The following is a 22,118-nucleotide window of genomic DNA, read 5'->3' as shown; positions in this document are numbered from 1 at the left end:
TCAGCAGCCATTTCAATCAGTTGCTAGGGTTCATGTCCACTTATGTTAGGCCTGTTTTCAGTAATCCAGAAGAATGAGAAGTCCAACAAAATATTCCTTTTTGTTTTTGCCTATGTACATGTAATATGCATATGTATACGACATGAAATTAATCACTAGCAAGATTTCTTACCCATCAAGAAGATCCATTGTAGTTGATGTAACTTCAGCAAACAGAACCACTTTCCCAAGTCTCTTTGTGTGTAGATTTTGCTTATACTTCTCAAAGCTGAAATGTTCAGATGAGAAAGTGTCCGTCTCAGTAACTACCGGCATGAGCAAAGGTGTTACCTCCATCTGTGAGCCATCCAATGATACAAACTTAAGGGACACTTTGCTGGATGTGATTAATCCTGTTTTATCTGCATTTATTTGAATCCAGTCCAAAAGAGAACAATGGATTTCCTGTTGAACATGAAACAAAATTAGATCACAATAAAACCCATACAAGTCTCATCTTCTTCAGCTTAGATTGCATATTTTTGGAAAAGGGCCAATTTTAGTGCCTTTGTCTATGTTTCTTATCAGCGCTTCTAGTTTTAAAGTCAATTTGAAACACTTTATGCCTTTCAGTTTGAGACACTTAACATTATATGCCTCATACAGAATTCTTCTTTTACCACTTTGTTTTATTAAGACACTCTTCATACTCATCTGCATAAATGTCTTACTACTGCTGCACTTACAACAGGTGGCAGCTTGGGAAAATACATAAAGATTGCACCTTTATAAAGGCTTATTCAATGCTTAAATTTAAATTTACACAGTCAATCCTTTTATTTCAGATTAACTCCTTTCAGTCCATTGAGCAAAAAAATTATGGCTCAAATCCTGTTGTGTAGTTACTCAAACAACATAACTTCCAGGTGCATTTTCAGATATAAATTATTGTTAAGAAATCTTCATAGGCTTTTATCTGTTGAACACTGAGTTGTGCAACTCAATATGCAACAGATACAATCTAGGGAGATTTCTTAACTTGCAGCAATTCACTTCCAAAAACTGCACCATTTGTGTAACTGCACAGTAGGATTTCAATCACTATTTATTCAATTACTAAATTTGAATTAAGTTAAAAATGGTTGTTTCACAGAATGCATTAAACATTTGACACTATCCCAAAAAGGCAGTATTTTTAAAGGTAGTATTGAACCTAATCATATGCAGCACAATCCATTAGTTACTTTCCCATACTTTCCTGGCCCTCCCTGTTATTTTAATCATCTAAATGTCAGTCTCATTATTACATTTTAAATAAAGAGGAAGGGTTTGTGCATTTTATCAATGCATTATTGTATTTCCATGGTTTATCATACTTACTAAACTGGTCAGGAATACTGACAATTAATATAAATATGTAATTTATATAGAGAAGCACTATAATTATTAATAGAAATGAAAGATATTCATGCATCTCTATAAACTTTTAAACCTGTGAAGCGGAACAATCTGAACTCAGTCCTACAGTTAACCACTTTGATTCCAAGACTGGAAGTTAAAGCTAAAGACCAAGATGTGCGTACTGTTCTGTGGTAGCTTCTGTAGCTACTAATGTTCAAATATCTGACCTTATATTTTCTGGGGATCTTGTCAGAATACTACAAACCACACAGATCTGTGAGACTGAAGCTATCGTAAAATCCCTGGCAATGATTACAGGAACCAAAAGCATCTTATAGGAAAGAATCAAGAACATGGATCAATAGGTGCTGTATTTAAGCCATAAGGGATTAACTAAAGATGAATTTATTTGCTTGGGCTTTCTGTAACAGTCTCTGTGTTTATTTCATTGCTTGGAAGATGGTACTTTTCAAATATCTCGTTAAAATTTCCATTATTATTAGTGTAAATACTACAGTTTTTACAGTGTAACCTCAAACCGATATAATATCAGTCAATATTTCCTCAATGGCTGAAATTTTGTTCATAGTATAAACCAAATTATAACTTTCTATCCATTCCTCCCTGGAAAACAAGGTGTCCTTGCCACAAATCTCTTGGGATTGGATACATGCTGGTTTGATGCATGTCCATGCCCACCCCCCAAAAATCGTAACAGGACACTTTGTTTACCAGGGAGGAATGGACGGAAAATTACAGCTTGGCTTATATTATGAACAGGATTTTGGCCAGTATGAGCAGGATGATATTAAACCTAGATTTTCTCTCTCCATGAAAACCTGTAAATTTATGATTTTTCAACTGTTATGTAGTGATTTTATGTTGGCCAATCAATTCTCTATAATTTAGGCTTTCCTAAGCAGCTTTGGGGACACAATCCTGATTGGTTTACACATCTTGAATTAAGGACACATGTACATAACACAACTATCAGCTGGGAGTATGAAGGGCCAACTTTGAACATGTTAACATTAATGTATGATTTTCAAAGTATGAGCATCATCAAAATTGTGGCATGTATATAATGAACACACAAAAAAGAGTCTAAAATTGAATTAAATTCATTTTTATTCCTTAAAAGGAGAAAATTTTTCAAAAAAACTGGTAAATACTCATGTACAGGAAAAGTGTAAGCCACATATAAATATTTTAAAATTTTTCCACAGTACATCACTGCTGACTTACACTGACAAGAATCTATAAAATTTAGTAACATATAAGCCACATATAAATATTTTAAAATTTTTCCACAGTACATCACTGCTGACTTACACTGACAAGAATCTATAAAATTTAGTAACATATTGCTTGAGCTTTATATAATTGTTTTAAGTCCATAAATTTATTAAAATTTGCTGCGAGAAGAAGACTCTACAAAAAGACAGTAGTAGTAGTCTATGAACTGGTCATGAAATATGACCAGTTCATTATTCATATGGATAATTTATAGACATCACACTTTCATATAGCTAAACTCCTATTACTGTACCTTATTTTCACATTTTAAAAGTTTGGTTCAAGTAGAAGTAGAAGTTTATCAATAAGGCCTTTTATTAAAAACAAGGTACTACATTCCAAATCTGAACTGAGCACCATGATGAAAGTAAAATGCTTTATATACTTCACTTGACATATTAAACTCAGGCATATAAAAGTGAAACTGTCAAATATCCTTTGAAGGCCTTCTATATCATCCTAGCAATCCAAAAGAAACAAACTACTTTCTAAAATAGTAGCCATACATGTTTTACATGGGCCAAAGGTTAGGAGGAGGGGGAGAAAACGGAGGTAACTCTAACACCAAGGTAATACTAGAAACTGTAAATGGGAAAAAAAAGGTTCTGGAGACAAAAAGGAGTGACATCTGGATATGATTCAAGCAATCAGAAAAGTTTTTTTTAAAAGTTTAGTTTCATGGAAAATAAGATTCATTGGCTAGACAATTAGCCCTTTGAAAAAATGGTCAGAATTCTACTGGTGATTTACACATGGGTAAGAACAGTGGTGCCTCGCTTCATGAGGATAATCCGTTCCAGCAAAATTGCTGTAGAATGAAATCGTCGTCAAGCGAAAGTAAAAATCTCATTGAAATGCATTGAAAACCGGTTCAATGCATTCCAATGGGCGAAATACCTCAGCACCCAGCGAAGATCCTCCATAGGGCGGCCGGTTTCCAGTGCCTGTAATGAGAGGAATCTGTTCTAAAATAAAGCAGGGAGCCATTTTGCACAGTGGGCGGCCATTTTGAAGACCTATCGATCAGCTGTAAAGATCGTCGTTAAGCGAAAAATCGGTTCCCGAAGAAGGGAACCGATCGTCGTAAAGTGGTTTTTCTCTATTAAAACATTGTTTTGCGATCGCAAAAGCAATCGCAAAAACTTCATCGTAAAGTGATTTCCTCGTCTAATGAGGTAATCATCAAGTGAGGCACCACTGTACCTAGTAATGTGATGGGTGCCTTGTTAGGACCAATTCATTGTCATGAGTTACACAAATTATGTGCATATGCAAAAATCACCAACAGGATTCTTGCCATCTTTTTTTAAAGTATACTTCTAGATGTCAGAAGATTGCTTCCAAATTTAATAGCTTATATAAAACCAGCACATATGTTCAATTTTTTCCCTTGGAAGGAAAGAACAAAGCTAGATAAATTTTAGGAACTGGGCAATTGTGAAGGAGAGAAGGCCAGTGTGCCGTCCTCCACAGAGCAGAAGCCGGAGGAAAGTCAAGGCTGCATGGAGGGAGTGTTAGTGGATATAGATCAGGGAAGCGAGGGATGGAAGGGGTCACTGGAGGTGTGTCTAGCTGAGGAGAAAGGGGAGGAGCTGGACTTGATTGTCTGGGAGGAGGTTATAAATGAGTGGGGAAATGTGCGCAAATGTAGAATTGTGACCAGTGGGCAACAACCGGAGAAAAAAGATCGGGTGGTACAGACGGAACTGAGCGGCGGATCCGGAGAGTGGCATGGACTCTTAAAGGACTTTCCAAACCTTCAGCTTGGAGGTGGGTTGCTGTCAGACCCTAAGGAATACCGCGCGAGAGGTGATGACCTGGAGCCCATAGAATGGATCGTGGTTGCAATCAGCATGGGGGGAGGAGGGTGATCCGTCCCAGTCCCTCTTTACCCCATCAACCGTGCGAGGGGGACTGGGCGAGACACCCGTGTTGTGGGACAGCTTGTGCCGTGAGGAGTACCCGCTGAGGCCGATGACAGACAGAGAGCGGTTTGGTCGGCCCCTCTGTGAGGAGTGACTTGATAACTCTGGATGTTAAAGTTAAAAGTTAGAGAATATTTCCAGAGTTGAATCTGATGGATCCATTTGAGACAGTTGAGTTGAATTTAATAATAAAAAGAAGAACGTTCAAAATACAGAGATGCCTCTGGCCATTTTTCCCGCACAAACTCAGGGGCCGCCTGCTGCGGAAGCAGAACCCAATCACAGCAATATTTTATAAAACTATATTTAGAAGAACGTTGAACGGCATATTTATGCTGAAGCAAAAACAAATACAGGAAATACCAATGTTAATTTCTCTTAATAGTTAAAATGCGTAGAATATGTATCATATTAGCTTCGAAGGATTTGCAGGTAAGAAGCTATACCCAATTAAAGCATACACTCTTCATAAACAAAATATCTTTACCTTTGCAACAGCATATATGTTAAATTACTACCTCAAAATGGCAAGAGAAAGGAATGTGGAACAGAAATAAGTGTAGGAGCAACAGGACTATTTAAGTCTTCGCGAACTCTCTCAGGCAAGTGAGCATACCTGACCCTCTCTAACTGTACTTCAACTTACTAAGGCTAATTTCATCCTTTAAAAGAAAATTTCAGCTGAAGATCCTTTGGGAGCTAAGCAGATACTGCATACAAATTCCGCTTTTGTTTTTTTGAAAATATCTTCAGTGACTTATTTCTGAAGATACAAGACTATTCTTTTCTATACCGTATTACAGCGTCTTTGAAGATATAAACATGGAGATGTTAACATAATATAATGGAACCATAATAAAGATAATTCTACATGATACCTGGCTTTTGTAAGGTGCACTCTGGTTTACTTTCTTTCACTCAGTGCTGTGAGAACAGTCTGGAAGCAATCTTCCTAGCAGCTGCTCTCATCAACAAACTGTTTATTGTAAGAAAGTGGCTAGGTCAAAGGCTAAACATCATCCTAAGCTGAAAACATATATTATTAAAAAATAATATGGTCATACACAAAAAATAGTATCTCATATAAAAAGAAAACCATGTTGATTTCAGAAATAGCCAAAGTTCATGGAATAAATTCACCTGTATTAATATCAGTGGTAGTTTAATATGAAAACAATGGCTAGTTTCCTTTCACCATGTTATGCATATTTTTACCACATTTCCACAACAGAATAGCATATAACCTACATTTTATGCTTTAAAGCAGACCTTGATTTTCGGATTAAAACATTTTAGCAGGCTGTCGGTGGTATTTCTGTCAGCCACAAAGGATGCAGACTTGCCGCCATATAGGATTAAGTTTGCCACAGCTATTTCTACAAAGTATAACGGCATTTCACAGTACTGAAAAAGCTATCAGTCATTGACAAAAACCACGAATGTTGAATCCTTTAGTACAGCAACTATAATGACATCATATATAGTAGATTGTCTTACAACATTTCGGCAATGTATTGTTAGAATTGAGCACTCAGCAGTATTTCCACAGTAACATTTGGATTTAAATGCATTATAGGATATTTTTGTAAAATATATAATGCCATGCCAAACAGCTCAAGATACAATAATAATAATACAGTAATGACTATTTTAAAATAATTAGGAATTTAAACCTGACATTTCTTTGCAGTTAAATTACATATTTAATTCCTTCACACTTTAAGAGTTACAGACTAAGCATATTAAATTCAGAAACTAGTAGTAAATTTCTCAGGACAACACATAGCAAGTACAATCTAGCACTGCATAAGTAAAAGACAGCTCATTGAACAAGGGTTCCTTCCTGCATGTATCTCCCTCTTCCTGCACATCTTCAAATCTGATCTGCAGAGCTCTCAAAAGTTCTGGGGCAGGACACAGAGGAGTTTACAATTCAGAGCTGGAGACTGTACTGAAGTCTTAGATATGCTAGATCTTTACTGCTGGTGTTACACTTAAGTAAACTATTGCCAAACTCAAAAGATTCTCCACAGCATTCTTTATAAGGCACAATGTGTGTGCATTTAAAACCACCCACCTGTTTCACAGTAATCCCCTACAGCTCTCCAAAGTGTATTTCTTTAAACTGATCCTCAACATTCATTCTCTTTGATTATTTCAAGTACAGATGGTTCAGGCTTTACGTACAGCAACTGTACTGTTGTCATGCTTCAAATGCTATTTGAGTATATTCAGTTTCAAAAATACAGGAATAAGTTAAACTATGATCTTTTACATGAAAGGTAAAGCCAAAATGATTCCATTTAGCTGTGATTTAACTCAAACCAAATCAGTAAGGTTTACTGCCAGGCAAATGTGTTGATATTAAAATTGTACAGTAGACTTCCCAACACTTTTTCTTTCTTTTTTTTTCCCTTTCTTTCTTTTTTTAAACAAAGATGGGAGTCCTGTTAGGGAATTCAGTCTCCCATATGAGCAGAATTGAGTGAAAGGACAGTGGTCCCAAATAAATATACTTCAAAACAAATACAGTACTCTGAAAAAGACAGACAGAAACTCCCTCCTTAATCTTGCATTACTGCAGATGATGTTGCCACAGCATGCACTGTAAAGATGTACAATTAAAAAATTCTACCATCAGGGGTGCTGATCATGTGCCATATACATGGATTAAGAGATCGCAGCAGTACATGGAGGCCTGCCTCAAATATGGCAAAAGAGACTGACCTGAATCAACCTTGCAATGTAAAAAAAATTGATGTCTACAAATGTATTTATTTAATTTCTACCCTGCCTTTCCTCCTGCAGAGCAGTGCTTCCTAACCTTGGGTAACCTATATGTTCTTGGACTCCAACTCCCATAAACCCTGGCCATCACAGTTGGTGGCCAGGAGTTATGGTGGCAAATGCTTCTGGGAACTGCAGTCCAAGAACACCAGGGTTAACCAAGGTTAGGAACCACTGTTGTAAAGGGACTAAAAGTGAACTTCACCATCTATAGAAAACACATAATGTACAGAAAATTTCAACCATGCCTTTTTACCATGAGTTTCCACCTGCACTCATGTTTTACAGGGTGCTTGGATAAAGATCAAGCATGTGAAACACTGTAACATTCCATATATTATTACTCAGAGTTTAGATATTCCACCATGTTCTCCACAGCAGCAAACCAAGTATTTATGCAAAGTCCTCAAGCAGACATAAGGGCAAAAGAATTACCCCACAATTTTTCTTCAGCAGTCTCTGGTCCTCTATATACCAGCTACCAACTCATCTAGCAATCATTCACAGCCCTACTCTATCCTAATTCCCTTTTAAAGGATTTTATTTGATATACATCATTATACCTTGCCATAGCAAATTCCATAATTTAACTAAGGCTTGTGAAAGAAGCGCTTCCCTTAATCTGTCCGGACCTTCCCACATAATTGCCCCACACAAACCTACTTCTATTAGTTGCTTTCTGAATGTCCTTTATGCAGTTTTGCAACCTATCAAAGTTTTAGAAATATGAGTGTCTATCTTTTAAGTGAATAAACTCAGGCATTATTCTTTGGTGCCAATAAAGTGCACACCCTGCATGTGTACAGCAGCTGCCATCAGGAGCATAGGGTGAAAGCAAGAGTGTATTTGTGACAAATCATTTATTTGTTTGTTTAGTTTGTATGCTGCCTCATAGTGCACAACACGGTATTATCACAAAAATTCTTGGGCTGCACACGACTAATTAGAATGTTCTAAGGGCAGGTAAAACAGCCTGAGGGCTTTATGTTAATTGTGAGTGGAAGGAACACAGCCAATTGGAGGCATTACAACTAACTTTCATTTCTGTTCAACTGTAGTATAGAAGGGAACTGTGTGGAAAGGAAAAGTATTTTTTTTACATGTAGCTGTGTCACTTTGTTTCAGTATAACAAAAAAGAAAAGAGTCTTGAGACGGCATTAAAATTAACAGATTTATTCTATGAATATTTTAGTATGAGCTTTCATGGATTACAATGCACTCCATCTCAAGCACCTGAAGGTCCTAAAGATGTCACAATATTTTTGTTACATAAATCAGGTTTTCATTTGATAGTGGATTGCAGCCAACATTATATGAGCCAACATTATATCACAGGACCTTCTTACTGTCCTCCAGCACTGCAATATTCTGTGTCACATTAAAAAAACATTTCAGGAATGACTTTTTATGAAATCTAAACGGCTGTGCCAAAGGAGGGAAGGCAGGCTGGGCTGCAAAATGTCGGTGCTTGAACAGATCTCTTCTAATGTTGGATGCAACTTATTATCACCTAAAGAACTTGCAAAGAGAAGAGAAATCCAGCAAAGGATGTTAAGATACTTAGCTTGTGGGATAACTGCTTCTCACTAACCATTTTAACAAAGTACTAGACTGAGTACATGACAAAAACAAAAATTCTACTTTTTCTAAGAATATTTATGTCTACAAACATTACCACTTACATTAAGCTGGCAAGCAGGGAGAACAGACAAAAGAGAATTAGGAGTATCAAAATTCACTTTTACTATTAGACAAAAGTTCACCAATTAGTAATTCACTGCATGTACTTCTCTAGAAGAAGGCATGTCATATTTTTAAGGAGAAAAGTAGGATAAAAATATTTTCAATAAATCAATCAATCTGCAGGAGGATATGAGGACTGACAAAGAGTGAGTTTTTATTGTGCAAATCCCGTGTTCCAACAGTGGTACATGTACCACTGGTTAAGTACCAATGCTTCAGAAGGTTCTAAGTTGTGGAGGTACCAGACACCCCATTTCTGTGAATTATAGAGACTTGGACAAGAAATATGAAGACAGGCACAGAACATAAACCATACTTGATATATCGGAATGTTGAAAAATTGGCATCTGGTTTGAAAGTCATACATATCTGAAAAACCACAGTATTTATAACTGCTATAATATCTTTGAAAGAAATACCAGTTGCAAACTGCACCAGAGACATGTAACTGAGATTGAGGAAAATGCAGCACAGTAATACATGAATGAAAAATTGGGTGGGTAGGAGCCACGGACAGATGGAGCAAAGTTGCAGAAGAAACTGCACTGAATGTCTAAGGAAAGGGGAGGGAGAAGAGAGAACAAAATAATGGCACAATTAAACGACTACAGATAAGTTGCAGAAGTTAGAAAATATAATAAATAGTAGGAACTTCAATAAAGAGAAAAATCTGTTGGAAACTTAAATAGAAATTCTGTGGAAAAGAAGCTGCTAGCAACCTGAAAAGTTAACAGAGTAAGTAAAATTGTGTAACAAACAATATTAAAGAGTACAGTGGTGCCTCGCATAACGAGCGCACCGTTTAACGACGAATCCACATCGCAATGCGACGATCGGTAAGCATTTCCTAAAACAACTGATCGGAGGTTCAAAAATGGCCGCCGGGTGCCCAAAATGGCCGCCGCAACAATTTTCGTGCGGTTTCCTCGCTTACCGAGGGCGCGAAAATGGCGGTGCTATGGAGGAACTGCGCTGAACGGTGAGTTCGGGCCCCATATGGGTTTTTCCGTTCTGGTTAGCGATGTTTCCACATAGTGACAATTAATCCGGAACGGATTAACAGCACTATGCGGGGCACCACTGTACTCAGGAAAGCTGGCAAGTGGAATTACTATGTTTTAAAAACAAAAGAACCTTGACATTACTTATTAACTTCTATTTATGTTATTTTCTTGATGCAAACCTACCGTATTTTTCGCTCCATAAGACGCACCGGACGTTAAGACGCACTTAATTTTTAAATACCGAAAATTAAAATAAAATAAAAATATATAAACAGAGCAAGTCCCACACTGGGACTGCCAAAAAAAATCACCAAAAAACAAAGCAACATAGAAACATACCCCCCAGCCCAAACCTACCCTCCAAAACCCACCCAGAACATTTTTAAAAAGTAAAAAGCAGCAACTAATTTTTAAATACCAAAAAATAAAGTAAAAATAAATAAACAGAGCAAGTCCCATGCTGGGACTGCAAAAAAAGTACCAAAACACAAAGCAACATAGAAACATACCCCCCAGCCCAAACCTACCCTCCAAAACCCACCCAGAACATTTTTAAAAAGTAAAAAGCAGCAACTAATTTTTAAATACCAAAAAATAAAGTAAAAATAAATAAACAGAGCAAGTCCCATGCTGGGACTGCAAAAAAAGTACCAAAACACAAAGCAACATAGAAACATACCCCCCAGCCCAAACCTACCCTCCAAAACCCACCCAGAACATTTTTAAAAAGTAAAAAGCAGCAACTAATTTTTAAATACCAAAAAATAAAGTAAAAATAAATAAACAGAGCAAGTCCCATGCTGGGACTGCAAAAAAAGTACCAAAACACAAAGCAACATAGAAACATACCCCCAGCCCAAATCTACCCTACAAAACCCACCCAGAACATTTTTTAAAAAAGTAAAAAGCAGCACCTTACCAGTGGAAAGCCTCCTGGAGGTCCTCAGAAGCCAGTGATGGTGATGGTGGGGGACCCCCACGGGGCCTGCTGAGGCCTCCGGAGGCCTCTGAAGCCAGCGATGGTGCCTGGGGGAGGCCCCCACGGGGCCTGCTGAGGCCTCAGAAGCCAGCGATGGTGCCTGGGGGAGGCCCCCACGGGGCCTGCTGAGGCCTCCGGAGGCCTCGGAAGCGAGCAATGGTGGCGGGGGGAGGCCCCCACGGGGCCTGCTGAGGCCTCCGGAGGTCTCGGAAGCGAGCAATGGTGGCGGGGGGAGGCCCCCACGGGGCCTGCTAAGGCCTCCGGAGGCCTCAGAAGCCAGCGATGGTGCCGGGGGGAGGCCCCCACGGGGCCTGCTGAGGCCTCCGGAGGCCTCGGAAGCCAGCGATGGTGGCGTGGAGGGGACAGTATTTGCTCCATAAGACGCATACACTTCTCCCCCCACTTGTTTTGGGAGAAAAAGTGCGTCTTATGGTGCAAAAAATACGGTAATTAAACATTTGAGACTTTAAAATATATCATGTTCAATTTGACACGTATTAAAGAAAAAAGAAAGATGTAATAAAAATGTAGGGGAAAATAACACAAATCTGAGTTTTGCAAGTCTACTGTTTGCACTAAAAACTCAGAAACTGGAACCTGAAAGAGACAAAAGCCTCTTAAGGGGAGTTATACAATGGATGGCTGCATGAACAGGAGGCAAACTAATGAAACCAATGTTGTTTGTCTTCCTCCTTTTATTCCATCTACCCAAATATCCTCCAGATAGTCACAGACCTTCTAAGCAAGCTATGCTTCAAGGGGTTACAGTGAGAAAATGGAAAGAGGCCATAACTAAGCAGAGAAATTTTGTTTTCCCTTCCACTGCAACATCCCCCCACTCCTACCCCCACAAGAAACAGGAGAAGAGACAAGCAGGAAGGAGGGAGTGTTTTTCAGGAGAAAACTAATGGAAGGTCTCAGTCCAGATAAGGAGCACATTTGTACCCAAGTGCCACATCTGTTTTCTCTTCATGACAATACTGGTCAAATTTGTTGTAATGGGTTTAAAAGAAAAAATATGAAATTTCTGAATAAATATTCTTTACTTCAAAAGAGAAGTAAAGTAGAGTCTTCAAAAGAGAGATTTATACAAAACATCAAACTGACATCATCATACTGACATTCTGAGTTTTTAAGTAATCTGATGAAATCTAAGAGCCTCTATGTCTCCTATCTCTCCTTTGGAAATCCCCATTGCCCCACACCTCTTGTAAATGTGTCTCTTATTCAGGGGTAACGATGGCTTTTTATTTTATTAGACTGCCCATTCATCAGTTTATTTGCCAAAAATCAAATTGGCTCTCCAATTCAACTGTTAGTGCAGCAGCCAAAATGAAATTCTCCCTGTCAAAACAGAAATCCAATAGGAATGGCTAAAAATGTTAAGAATAGAGGGATCAGTTCACAATCCAAGTACCATGTATCATGTTTATAAAGTGCAAAAAGATATTCTGAGAGATTTTATTGGGCTCAGATTAAAATTTTGTAGCATAAACTTTTCTGTTTAATTTTCTACAATACATCTTCTGAAGTTCCTAAACAGCAAGATTGTTTTTAAAAGCAAAGACTAAACACTCTTCAGACTTCTTACAATCATTATGAAATAAATCGTATTTTCAATTGCAAAAATAGTATAGTAGAAGTAATATTACTTCTAATTATAGAAGCAATATTAGGAACTCATGTACTACGCAAAATGTAAGGCCCAAGGAAGCTCAGAAGTGCCATCTTGTGGCTTATTTCCAATTGGTAGTCATGCTTACTGACATTCTGGGGAAAAATGATGTAATAAGAGAATAGTCTAAAACCAATATGAAATGCTAAAGCAACAATCAACACAAAATATCAATACTGAAGAAGAAAAGTATTGAACAATAATTTATATGTGCAGAAAAGAAGCGGAAAGGAATACACTATGGCTAATACAGATACCAAGTAAGATACCAATTGTTGTTGTGGGTTTTCCGGGTTGTTTGGCCGTGTTCTTAAGGTTTTTCTTCCTAACATTTCACCAATGTCTGTGGCTGGCATCTTCAGAGGACAGGAGTCAGAACTCTGTCTGTACTCTGGTGCAGTTTTGATTGGATAGTTGAGTATTTTTAGCTGTGGGATCAGCTTTTGTCCTGTTCAGGAGATTGGGTGATTATGGTGATCAGCGTGCTTTTTTTTGTGAGTATATTATTGTGATAAGATTATCTCTACTGTGATTGATTGGTGTTAGCTGGTCTTTTGAATTTGAATTTCCCAGCTTTTTTCCCTGCCTTTTTCTGTTCGTAAGTGGAAGCTCAGGTCACAAGTAGAAGCAAAATTTTGCAGACAGAGCTGGTTGTAACTCGAAATGGTCATAAGTAGGGACGTTCGTAAGTTGAGGCACAACTATAGTTATTTCGCTAAGATTTTACCAGTGGTTACTGAAAATTCTTACTAAAAATGCTTGTTTAACTTCTGTCATTTAAGAATGATAGATAATGGAATTGCAATTAAAGTGTAAGAGCAGTTTTAATGATAGCTAAAAAACAGCAACTGTTTTAAATAGACAATGTTGTTATGGGCCATCAAGTAATTTCCAACTCTGTTGTTGCTGCTTAGTCGTTAAGTCGTGTCCAATTCTTCATGACCTTATGGACCAGAGCATGCCAGGCCCTCCTGTCTTTGCCTCCCAAATTTGGTCAAGGTCATGTTGGTAGCTTCGATGACACTGTCCAACCATCTCGTCCTTTGTCATCCCCTTCTCCTCTTGCCTTCACATTTTCCCAACATCAGGGTCTTTTCCAGGGAGTCTTCTCTTCTCATCAGATGGCCAAAGTATTGGAGCCTCAGCTTCAGGATCTGTCCTTCCAATGAGCACTCAGAGTTGATTTCCTTCAAAATGGATAGGTTTGTTCTCTTTGCAGTCCAGGGGACTCTCAAGAGTCTCCTCTAGCACCACAATTCAAAAGCATCAATTCTTCGGCAGTCAGCCTTCTTTATGGTCCAGTTCTCACTTCCATACATTGCTAATGGAAAAACCATAGTTTTGACTATGCGGACCTTTGTCGGCAAGGTGATGTCTCTGCTTTTTAAGATGCTGTCTAGGTTTGTCATCGCTTTCCTCCCAAGAAGCAGGAATCTTTTAATTTCGTGGCTGCTATGACCATCTGCAGTGATCATGGAGTCCAAGAAAGTAAAATCTGTCACTGGCTCCATATCTTCCCCTGCTATTTGCCAGGAGGTGATGGGACGAGTGGCCGTGATTTTAGTTGGTTAGTTTTTTTATGTTGAGCTTCAGACCATTTTTTGCACTCTCCTCTTTTACCCTCATTAAGAGGTTCTTTAATTCCTCCTCACTTTCTGCCATCAGAGTGGTATCATCTGCATATCGGAGGTTGTTGATATTTCTTCCGGCAATTGGGATTCATCTAGTCCAGCCTTTCTCATGATGTATTCTGCATATAAGTTAAATAAGCAGGGAGACAATATATAGCCTTGTCGTACTCCTTTCCCAATTTTGAACCAATCAGTTGTTCCAGATCCAGTTCTAACTGTTGCTTCCTGTCCCACGTATAGATTTCTCAGGAGAATGGTAAGGTGGTCAGGCACTCCAATTTCTTTAGGAACTTGCCATTGTTTACTGTGGTCCACACAGTCAAAGGCTTTTGTGTAGTCAATGAAGCAGAAGTAGATGTTTTTCTGGAACTCTCTGGCTTTCTCCATAATCCAGCGCAAGTTAGCAATTTGGTCTCGAGTTCCTCTGCCTCTTCGGAATCCAGCTTGTACTTCTGGGAGTTCTCGGTCCACATACTGCTGAAGCCTACCTTGTAGGATTTTGAGCATAACTTTGCTAGTGTGTGAAATGAGTGCAATTGTACGCTAGTTGGAGCATTCTTTGGCACTGCCCTTCTTTGGGATTGGGATGTAGACTGATCTTTTCCAGTCCTCTGGCCACTGCTGAGTTTTCCAAACTTGCTGGCATATTGAATGTAGCACCTTAACAGCATCATCTTTCAAGATTTTAAATAGTTCAACTGGAATGTCATCACCTCCACTGGCCTTGTTGTTAGCCATGCTTTCTAAGGCCCACTTGACTTCACTCTCCAGGATGTCTGGCTCAAGGTCAGCAACCATACTATCTGGGTTGTCCGGGACATCCAGATCTTTCTGGTATAATTCCTCTGTGTATTCTTGCCACCTCTTCTTGGTGTCTTCTCGTTCTGTTAGGTCCTTACCATTTCTGTCCTTTATCATGTCCATCTTTGCACAAAAGGTTCCTTTAATATCTCCAATTTTCTTGAACAGATCTCTCGTTTTTCCTTTTCTATTCTTTTCCTCTATATCTTTGCACTGTTCATTTAAGAAAGCCCTCTTGTCTCTCCTTGCAATTCTATGGAAGTCTGTATTCAAATTTCTGCAACTTTCCCTATCTCCCTTGCATTTTGCTTTCCTTCTCTTCTCTGCTCTTTGTAAGGCCTCGTTGGACAACCACTTTGCTTTCTTCCATTTCTTTTTCATTGGGATGGTTTTTGTTGCTGCCTCCTGTACAATGTTACGAACCTCCATCCAGAGTTCCTTAAATGTCTTCTTCACTTCCACTCTGTATTCATAAGGGATATGGTTTAGATTTTCCCTGACTAGCCCAGTGGTTTTTCCTACTTTCTTCAGTTTAAGCTTAAGTTTTGCTATAAGAAGCTGATGATCAGAGCTCCAGGTCTTGTTTTTGCTGACTGTATAGAGCTTCTCCATCTTTGTCTGCAGAGAACATAATCAATCTGATTTCAGTATTGCCCATCTGGGTGATGTCCATGTGTAGAGTCGCCTCGTGTTGTTGGAAAAGAGTGTTTCTGATGATCAGCTTGTTCTCTTGACAAAACTCTATTAGCTTTTGACCTGCTTTGTTCTGAACTCCAAGGCCAAACTTACCTGTTGTTCCTTTTATCTCTTGATGCCCTACTTTAATAATAATAATAATAATAATAATAATAATAATAATAATAATAATAATAATAATAATAATAATAATAATAATAATAATAATAATAATAATAATAATAATAATAATAATAATAATAATAATTTATTGTCATTGTAAGTATATACACAGTACACCCATACAACGAAATTCACAATCCTTTAACATTCCAGTCCCCTATATTGACAAGAACATCTTTCTTTTGTGTCAGTTCTAGGTGTTGTAAGTCTTCATAGAATTGGTCAATTTCAGCCTCTTTAGCATCAGTGGCTGGTGCACACACCTGGATTACTGTGATGTTGAAAGGTCTGTCTTGGATTTGTACAGAAATCATTCTATCATTTTTGAGATTGTATCCCACTACAGATTTTCCGACTCTTTTGTTGACTATGAGGGCTACTCCATTTCTTCTGCAGGATTCTTGCCCACAGTAGTAGATATGATAATCATCTGAACTGAAATCACTGTAGTAGATATGATAATCGTCTGAATTGAATTCACCCATTCCCATCCATTTTAGTTCACTGACGCCCAGGATGTCAATGTTGATTCTTGCCATCTCCTGTTTGACCACATCCAGCTTACCAAGGTTCATAGATCTTACATTCCAGGTTCCTATGCAATATTTTTCTTTGCAGCATCAGACATTCCTTCCACTTCCAGGCATGTCCTTTCGGCTTTGGCTCAACCACTTCATTAGCTCTGGAGCTACTTGTACTTGTCCTCCACTCTGCCTCAGTAGCATGTTGGACACCTTCCGACCTGAGAGGCTTATCTTCCAGTGTCATATCTTTTAGCCTTTTGTTTCTGTCCATGGAGTTTTCTTAGCAGGAATACTGGAGTGGCTTGCCAGTTTCTGCTCCAGGTGGATCATGCTTAGTTAGAACTCTCCACTATGACCTGTCCGTCTTGGATGTCCTTGCACGGCATAGCCCATAGCTTCTCTGAATTACTCAAGCCCTTTCGCCACAACAAGGCAGCAATCTGTGAAGGGGAATTTCCAACTTACAATGGTCCAAATCACGCAATATCCAAAGTTCTCTGTGTAGTTTACAAGCGTATTTTTAAAAATGCAGAACAGGAAATAGTGCATGATAAAATACCACATGCACAGCTGTAACTTGTATATTATCCTTATTTGATAAAAGGCCTGTCAAGCCACTGAATCCACCTGTGTGACAGTGAAGTTATTATGTTGTACAGCTACTGGCACCTCCGAAATAAAGTGGTGTAATTCCCTACAGAACATGATGAATGCCACTTAATCAGATGGATGAATTGCCCATGAAAGAAAGTTTATACCACATAAAAATCAAGTCTTTGTTTACTATTAATATTCATGCATTCCTTTACCTTGCCTAAGCATTAGTTGAGAATATTAGCCAGCACGCCTTTAGATAAAAATAACAGGTAAAATTGGGTATTATCTGCATACTAGTGACATCTCATCCTACTTTCCTGAAGAATCTCTTCCTGTACTTTCAGCCAGACGTTGAAATATATGGGATTTAAACAAGTCCTGAGGAAATGCACAGTACAATGCATAGTCATGTGACAAAGCTACAATCCCTAGCATTAACATCTAGTATTAGCCATGCAAGCAGGAATGGAAGCACTGCAATGCAATACCCTCACATCCTAATGGAGACAGCTCATCCATTAGAATGTGGCGTCCAAAGTGATATTATGTCAAAAGCTATGAAGAGATAAAAGAGAGCTAGCAGGACCATATTCTCCCTGTTCCTCTCTCTTCACTGTTCATCTCACGGGAGACCATGGCAGTTTCTGTTCCAAACCAGGCCTAAAACCACATGGATCCATAAAGAATACCTGGACTTGATCAGCAACGACTGACTCGAGGACCTTGCCCAGGAATAGGAAATTGGCAACCAAGCCACAGTTGTTTTCCTCTTCTGGGAGAAGAATCAGTTTCAGAATAGGTTTTTATAATGCAGTACCCTGACTTATTCACTGAATCTTGTATGGTTTCCACTCATGATCCTCCATTCTTTTTCCATTGCCTTCTTCCATTTTTTTCTCCATAAAATCCATTAAGAAGAAAAGATGGAAGAGCTGCAAAATGCCTTCTAACTGTCAGCATGATAAAAGCTTGATCTGACAGTGCACCTGATTAGGTTGTTCAGGACCAATCTGATCAAAAATCTCTACTAAAGAGACTAGCATCAAATTATCTAGCAAAGAAACATTTGTATTTATACTGGAATTCAATGTGATCCTTGATGCTGAACTGCACAGGCTGCTCTGAAACAAAGTATATATTTAAAGGCTGCAAATCAAAGCTGATATACAATACAGTGGTGCCTCACTTAGTGATCGCTCCGTTGAGCGATGAAATCGCTTAGCGACGGAGTTTCTGCGATTGCAAAAGCGATCACTTTGCGATGGTCCCTATGGGGTTTTTTCACTTTGCGATGATCACGGGGAAGCGATCATGGCAAAGCGACCCTTTTTTAACAGCTGATCGGCTGTTTCAAAATGGCCGCTGGGAAAACAAAATGGCCGCCCACTGTGTTTCCTCCCTCTAGAGGCACCGAAAATGGCCGCCCCTATGGAGGATCTTCGCTTAAAGGTTAGTTTTTAGCCTATAGGAACGCATTAATCGCGTTTTAATGGGCTTTTTAATATCGCTTAGCGATGAAATTGCTTAGCAACTTTTTTTCCGGAATAGATTCACGTCGCTAAGCGAGGCACCACTGTATTTATTTACACTGTACAAAATTTTAAAGCACTCTCCCTAACCCACAATTTTGTTTGTTTTAGGAGTTAAATTGGAGTGATGGAAGTTTTACTCAAACATCAAGACTAGATCCATGCAAAAGTCTCAGAGGTTTAGCACAGGAAGCAGATTATAACATCATTCTATGAAATATTTATTTATAAAACAGTGTATTTCTAACTCCAGTCTTAAATCTCTGTGTGCCTAGTATTGCATTTATGTTCACATACATCTTGATTTATCCTTTTTATTCCTCTTCTGATGTCTCATAAAATCATCTATCTCCTTACAGTAAATCTGGATGAACATTTCAGGAAATGTTCAATTTACACTTAAGTCTGTTTCTAAATCTTCTTTTGTTACTAAAAATGACTTTCAAAATAAATTAAGTGAAATTCCCCACAAGCTCAACTTTTATGTATTCTTTACCCCAGTTCAGATATGCCTTAAGTTCACAGAGTAAGTGACCAATGAGTGAAACATCAATGGAGTGGTAGATGCTATGGATGTTCAGATTTGAAAGGCTCACTAAGTATATTTAATTATGCAAACAGTATTTTGCCACAATGTGACTACACAATTCACTGGGCCTAGAACCATTCTAAGTTAGACTAATCAAAGGAAAGCTATGAACAAATGACACACATTGTTGTCTAACAATCAACATATTTAAGAAAATACACCAAGCAAATAATGTTTTCAAAAGTTCTTTTTAAATCAAATGTATACTCACCTTATCAGATGAGAGCAGGTGAATAGGAGTTAACTGTGGAATCTCACTCAATTCACAACTCAAGCCAAGCCGGGTCAGGATTTTGGTAAGAACATTGTACCTCTTGGCATTACTTATTTTGAGCAAATTGAAATCATCACTTGATCGACCTGACAAACTTCTGACATTTACTTCTAAATGTGCCTGTAAATGTAAAGCAAAGGATATTAAAACACTTTATAAAATCTGATACTAGATATTATATTATAGTGCAATAGTACACATTTTTATTGTTTTTACTAGGATGGGCAAAACAACCTCACAGGTCAAGTTTCCCTTCCAACATGGTCAACACTGAAAAAAAGAAAAGATTTGCCACATAATTAACTACAGAGCATTCCCAGAAGTTTTCAGGGGCACAATTTTCCTTTTAAAATCTGTTTCAGGCCAGAAAACGCCTTCTTTTTTAAAAAAGAAAAAAACCAGAAGTCACTCTAAAGGCTATTTAAATGTGAATTCAGAGAGTAAAGGACCCTGAAATAATCTTCAAATGGTACAGTAAGTACCTTTCCAGGATTCTGGGAACGCAATTTGCCCTTTTTGGCCATTTTTTCTCAGCCTATAGTGGCATCATAAAAAGGTCTGGGCGAGAGCAAAAATGATCTCTGGAGCCACAGACATTGTCCAATTTGTCTTATACCACTTGCTTACCTACACTGGTAATTTGTTGTACTTATGTGCCACCAAGTCAATTCCAACTCATATCAACACTATAAATGAGCAACCTCCAAAATATCCTATCATTAACAGCCCTGCTCTGCTATTGCAAACTCAAGGTTGTGGCTTCCTTTACTGAATAATCTCTTATTTGGTCTTCTTTTCCTATTGTCCTTAATTCTTCCCTGGGCTCTCAGCCTTTTTTTGTGTCTAGCTTCCATATTCTTACACAATAATCAGAAATACCATGGTGAGGATTATTTTCACTTTGGTCTCCAATGACACATCTTTATATCTGACAATCCTTCCTCAATGTTCCCTCTAAGCTCGATGCGTGCACACGCACATCCTGCCTCCCTGCATGCAGCTGTCTTCTTCCTCCATGTAGCAAACGTGTTAGGTTCTGATCACAATGGAACCCTGGGGTGGAGTCTCTTGCACGCACACACAAGCCTAAAAGTTAGAAGGTACGTTGTCCTTCCTAGTTGCTTCATACCTGCTCTTCCAAGTATTCTGCAATAGATAATTGAACTGAGGTATACAAAATGTTTAACAATTTCAATTTCTCCACTCTCAGTATTAATAAAAGGGGTACTGATAAGTACTGAACCTTTCCCAGAAAAAACTGAGCTAGGAAATTGTAACTGCCACACTATTCGACATATTTCCCCAGGAGGTCAATGCACTTGCGACATCTGTCCTGCAGCTTCTTATGTCCCTGAAAATAACATTCTTCCAATTGCTGGTGTAACCACTCATTTGCAGCATTAGTTGCTTCCAAAAAACTTCACTGTAGGTATTTTTTGAATTTGGGGAACAGATAATAATCAGAAGGAGACAGGTTGGGAGAACAGGGTGGATGGGACATCACTTGAAAGCCTAAGGATGTCAGTTTTGCCATGGTTTCACCTGCAGTGTGTGATGAGGCGTTGTCATGCAACAGGATGACATCTTTGGAGAGCTTTCCTCAACGTTTTTCCTTGATGTTTTGCCTCAACTTTGTCAATAAAGCACAGTAATAGTTTGCATTGATGGTTGAACCCTGTTGGAGGTAGTCCACCAGAACTCCCTTCTTATCCCAAAATAAATGTTGCCATTTGCTTCTGCACCAACCTTTGTACTCAGAACTTCTTTGGCCAGGAGGAACCACTGTGCCTCCATTCCTTAGACTGTTCCTTTGTCTCAGGATCATAACAGTAGATCCATGTATCATCACCAGCTACCAGTTTGCCCAGGAAATCTGACTTATTTCTTGCAAAATGTTCCAAAACAGCCACTGATGACTCCACGTTTCCCGTCTTGTTCGATTGTCAAAAGTTTGGGGATCCACTTTGCTGTCAGCTTTCTCATTTCCAAGTCATTGTGGATAATGGCACCAACTCTCTCATGTGATATTCGCAGATATATAGCAATACTTTTGGCTGACATTCAGCAGTCCTCCATGATCATGTCATGGATGGCTTTCACATTTGCAGGCACAGAGACAGAAAAAAGCCTTCCTCTGGGTTTCTCACTTTCAACACAGAAATGGCCAGTTTTACAATGTTTAACTGTTGCTTATGAAGGGCCACTGTCACCCAAAGTTTGTGACATTTCATCATGGATCTGCTTTGCACCTTTCCCTTGGAGAAACAGGAACGTGATTATGGTCTTATGCTCTTCCACACTGAACTTTTCTGGAGGTGCTGCCATGTTCACTTTGGACCTGAACATGAAAGATAAGTTAAAATCATATGTAGCTGATTTTTGCACCATTGAATACAGACGAATTGGCCAATACACCCTGCAATTTATAGCTTCCTGGCTCAATTTTTTCTGGGAAAGGCTCAACACTTATCAGTACCCCCTCGTATTCTATAATTTTTCTGGAATGACTCAACAAAAGGGAACTA

General features: G+C 38.6%; 1 protein-coding gene across 5 annotated transcripts in view; it reads right to left on the bottom strand.

Moving 5' to 3' along the window:
* The window catches only part of HLCS (holocarboxylase synthetase), a 123,148-nt gene that overhangs the window by 89,576 nt on the left and 11,454 nt on the right, over positions 1-22,118 (bottom strand). For all 5 annotated transcript variants that reach the window (XR_012085121.2, XR_002300166.3, XM_072994124.2 and 2 more), the window contains exons 5-6: positions 19,531-19,713; positions 173-444 (exon numbers count right to left, since the gene is read on the bottom strand). Coding sequence is in view for 3 of the 5 variants with exons in the window: in XM_072994124.2 (XP_072850225.1) it covers positions 173-444; positions 19,531-19,713 (455 nt within the window). In the remaining 2 variants the exon portion in view is untranslated. The remainder of the gene's footprint in view (positions 1-172; positions 445-19,530; positions 19,714-22,118) is intronic.

This window comes from Pogona vitticeps, chromosome 3 (genome assembly GCF_051106095.1).
Source record: "Pogona vitticeps strain Pit_001003342236 chromosome 3, PviZW2.1, whole genome shotgun sequence".
NCBI classification, from domain to species: Eukaryota; Metazoa; Chordata; class Lepidosauria; order Squamata; family Agamidae; genus Pogona; species Pogona vitticeps.
Note: the sequence above shows the minus strand (reverse complement) of the source record. Positions and strands in the feature narration are given on the sequence as shown.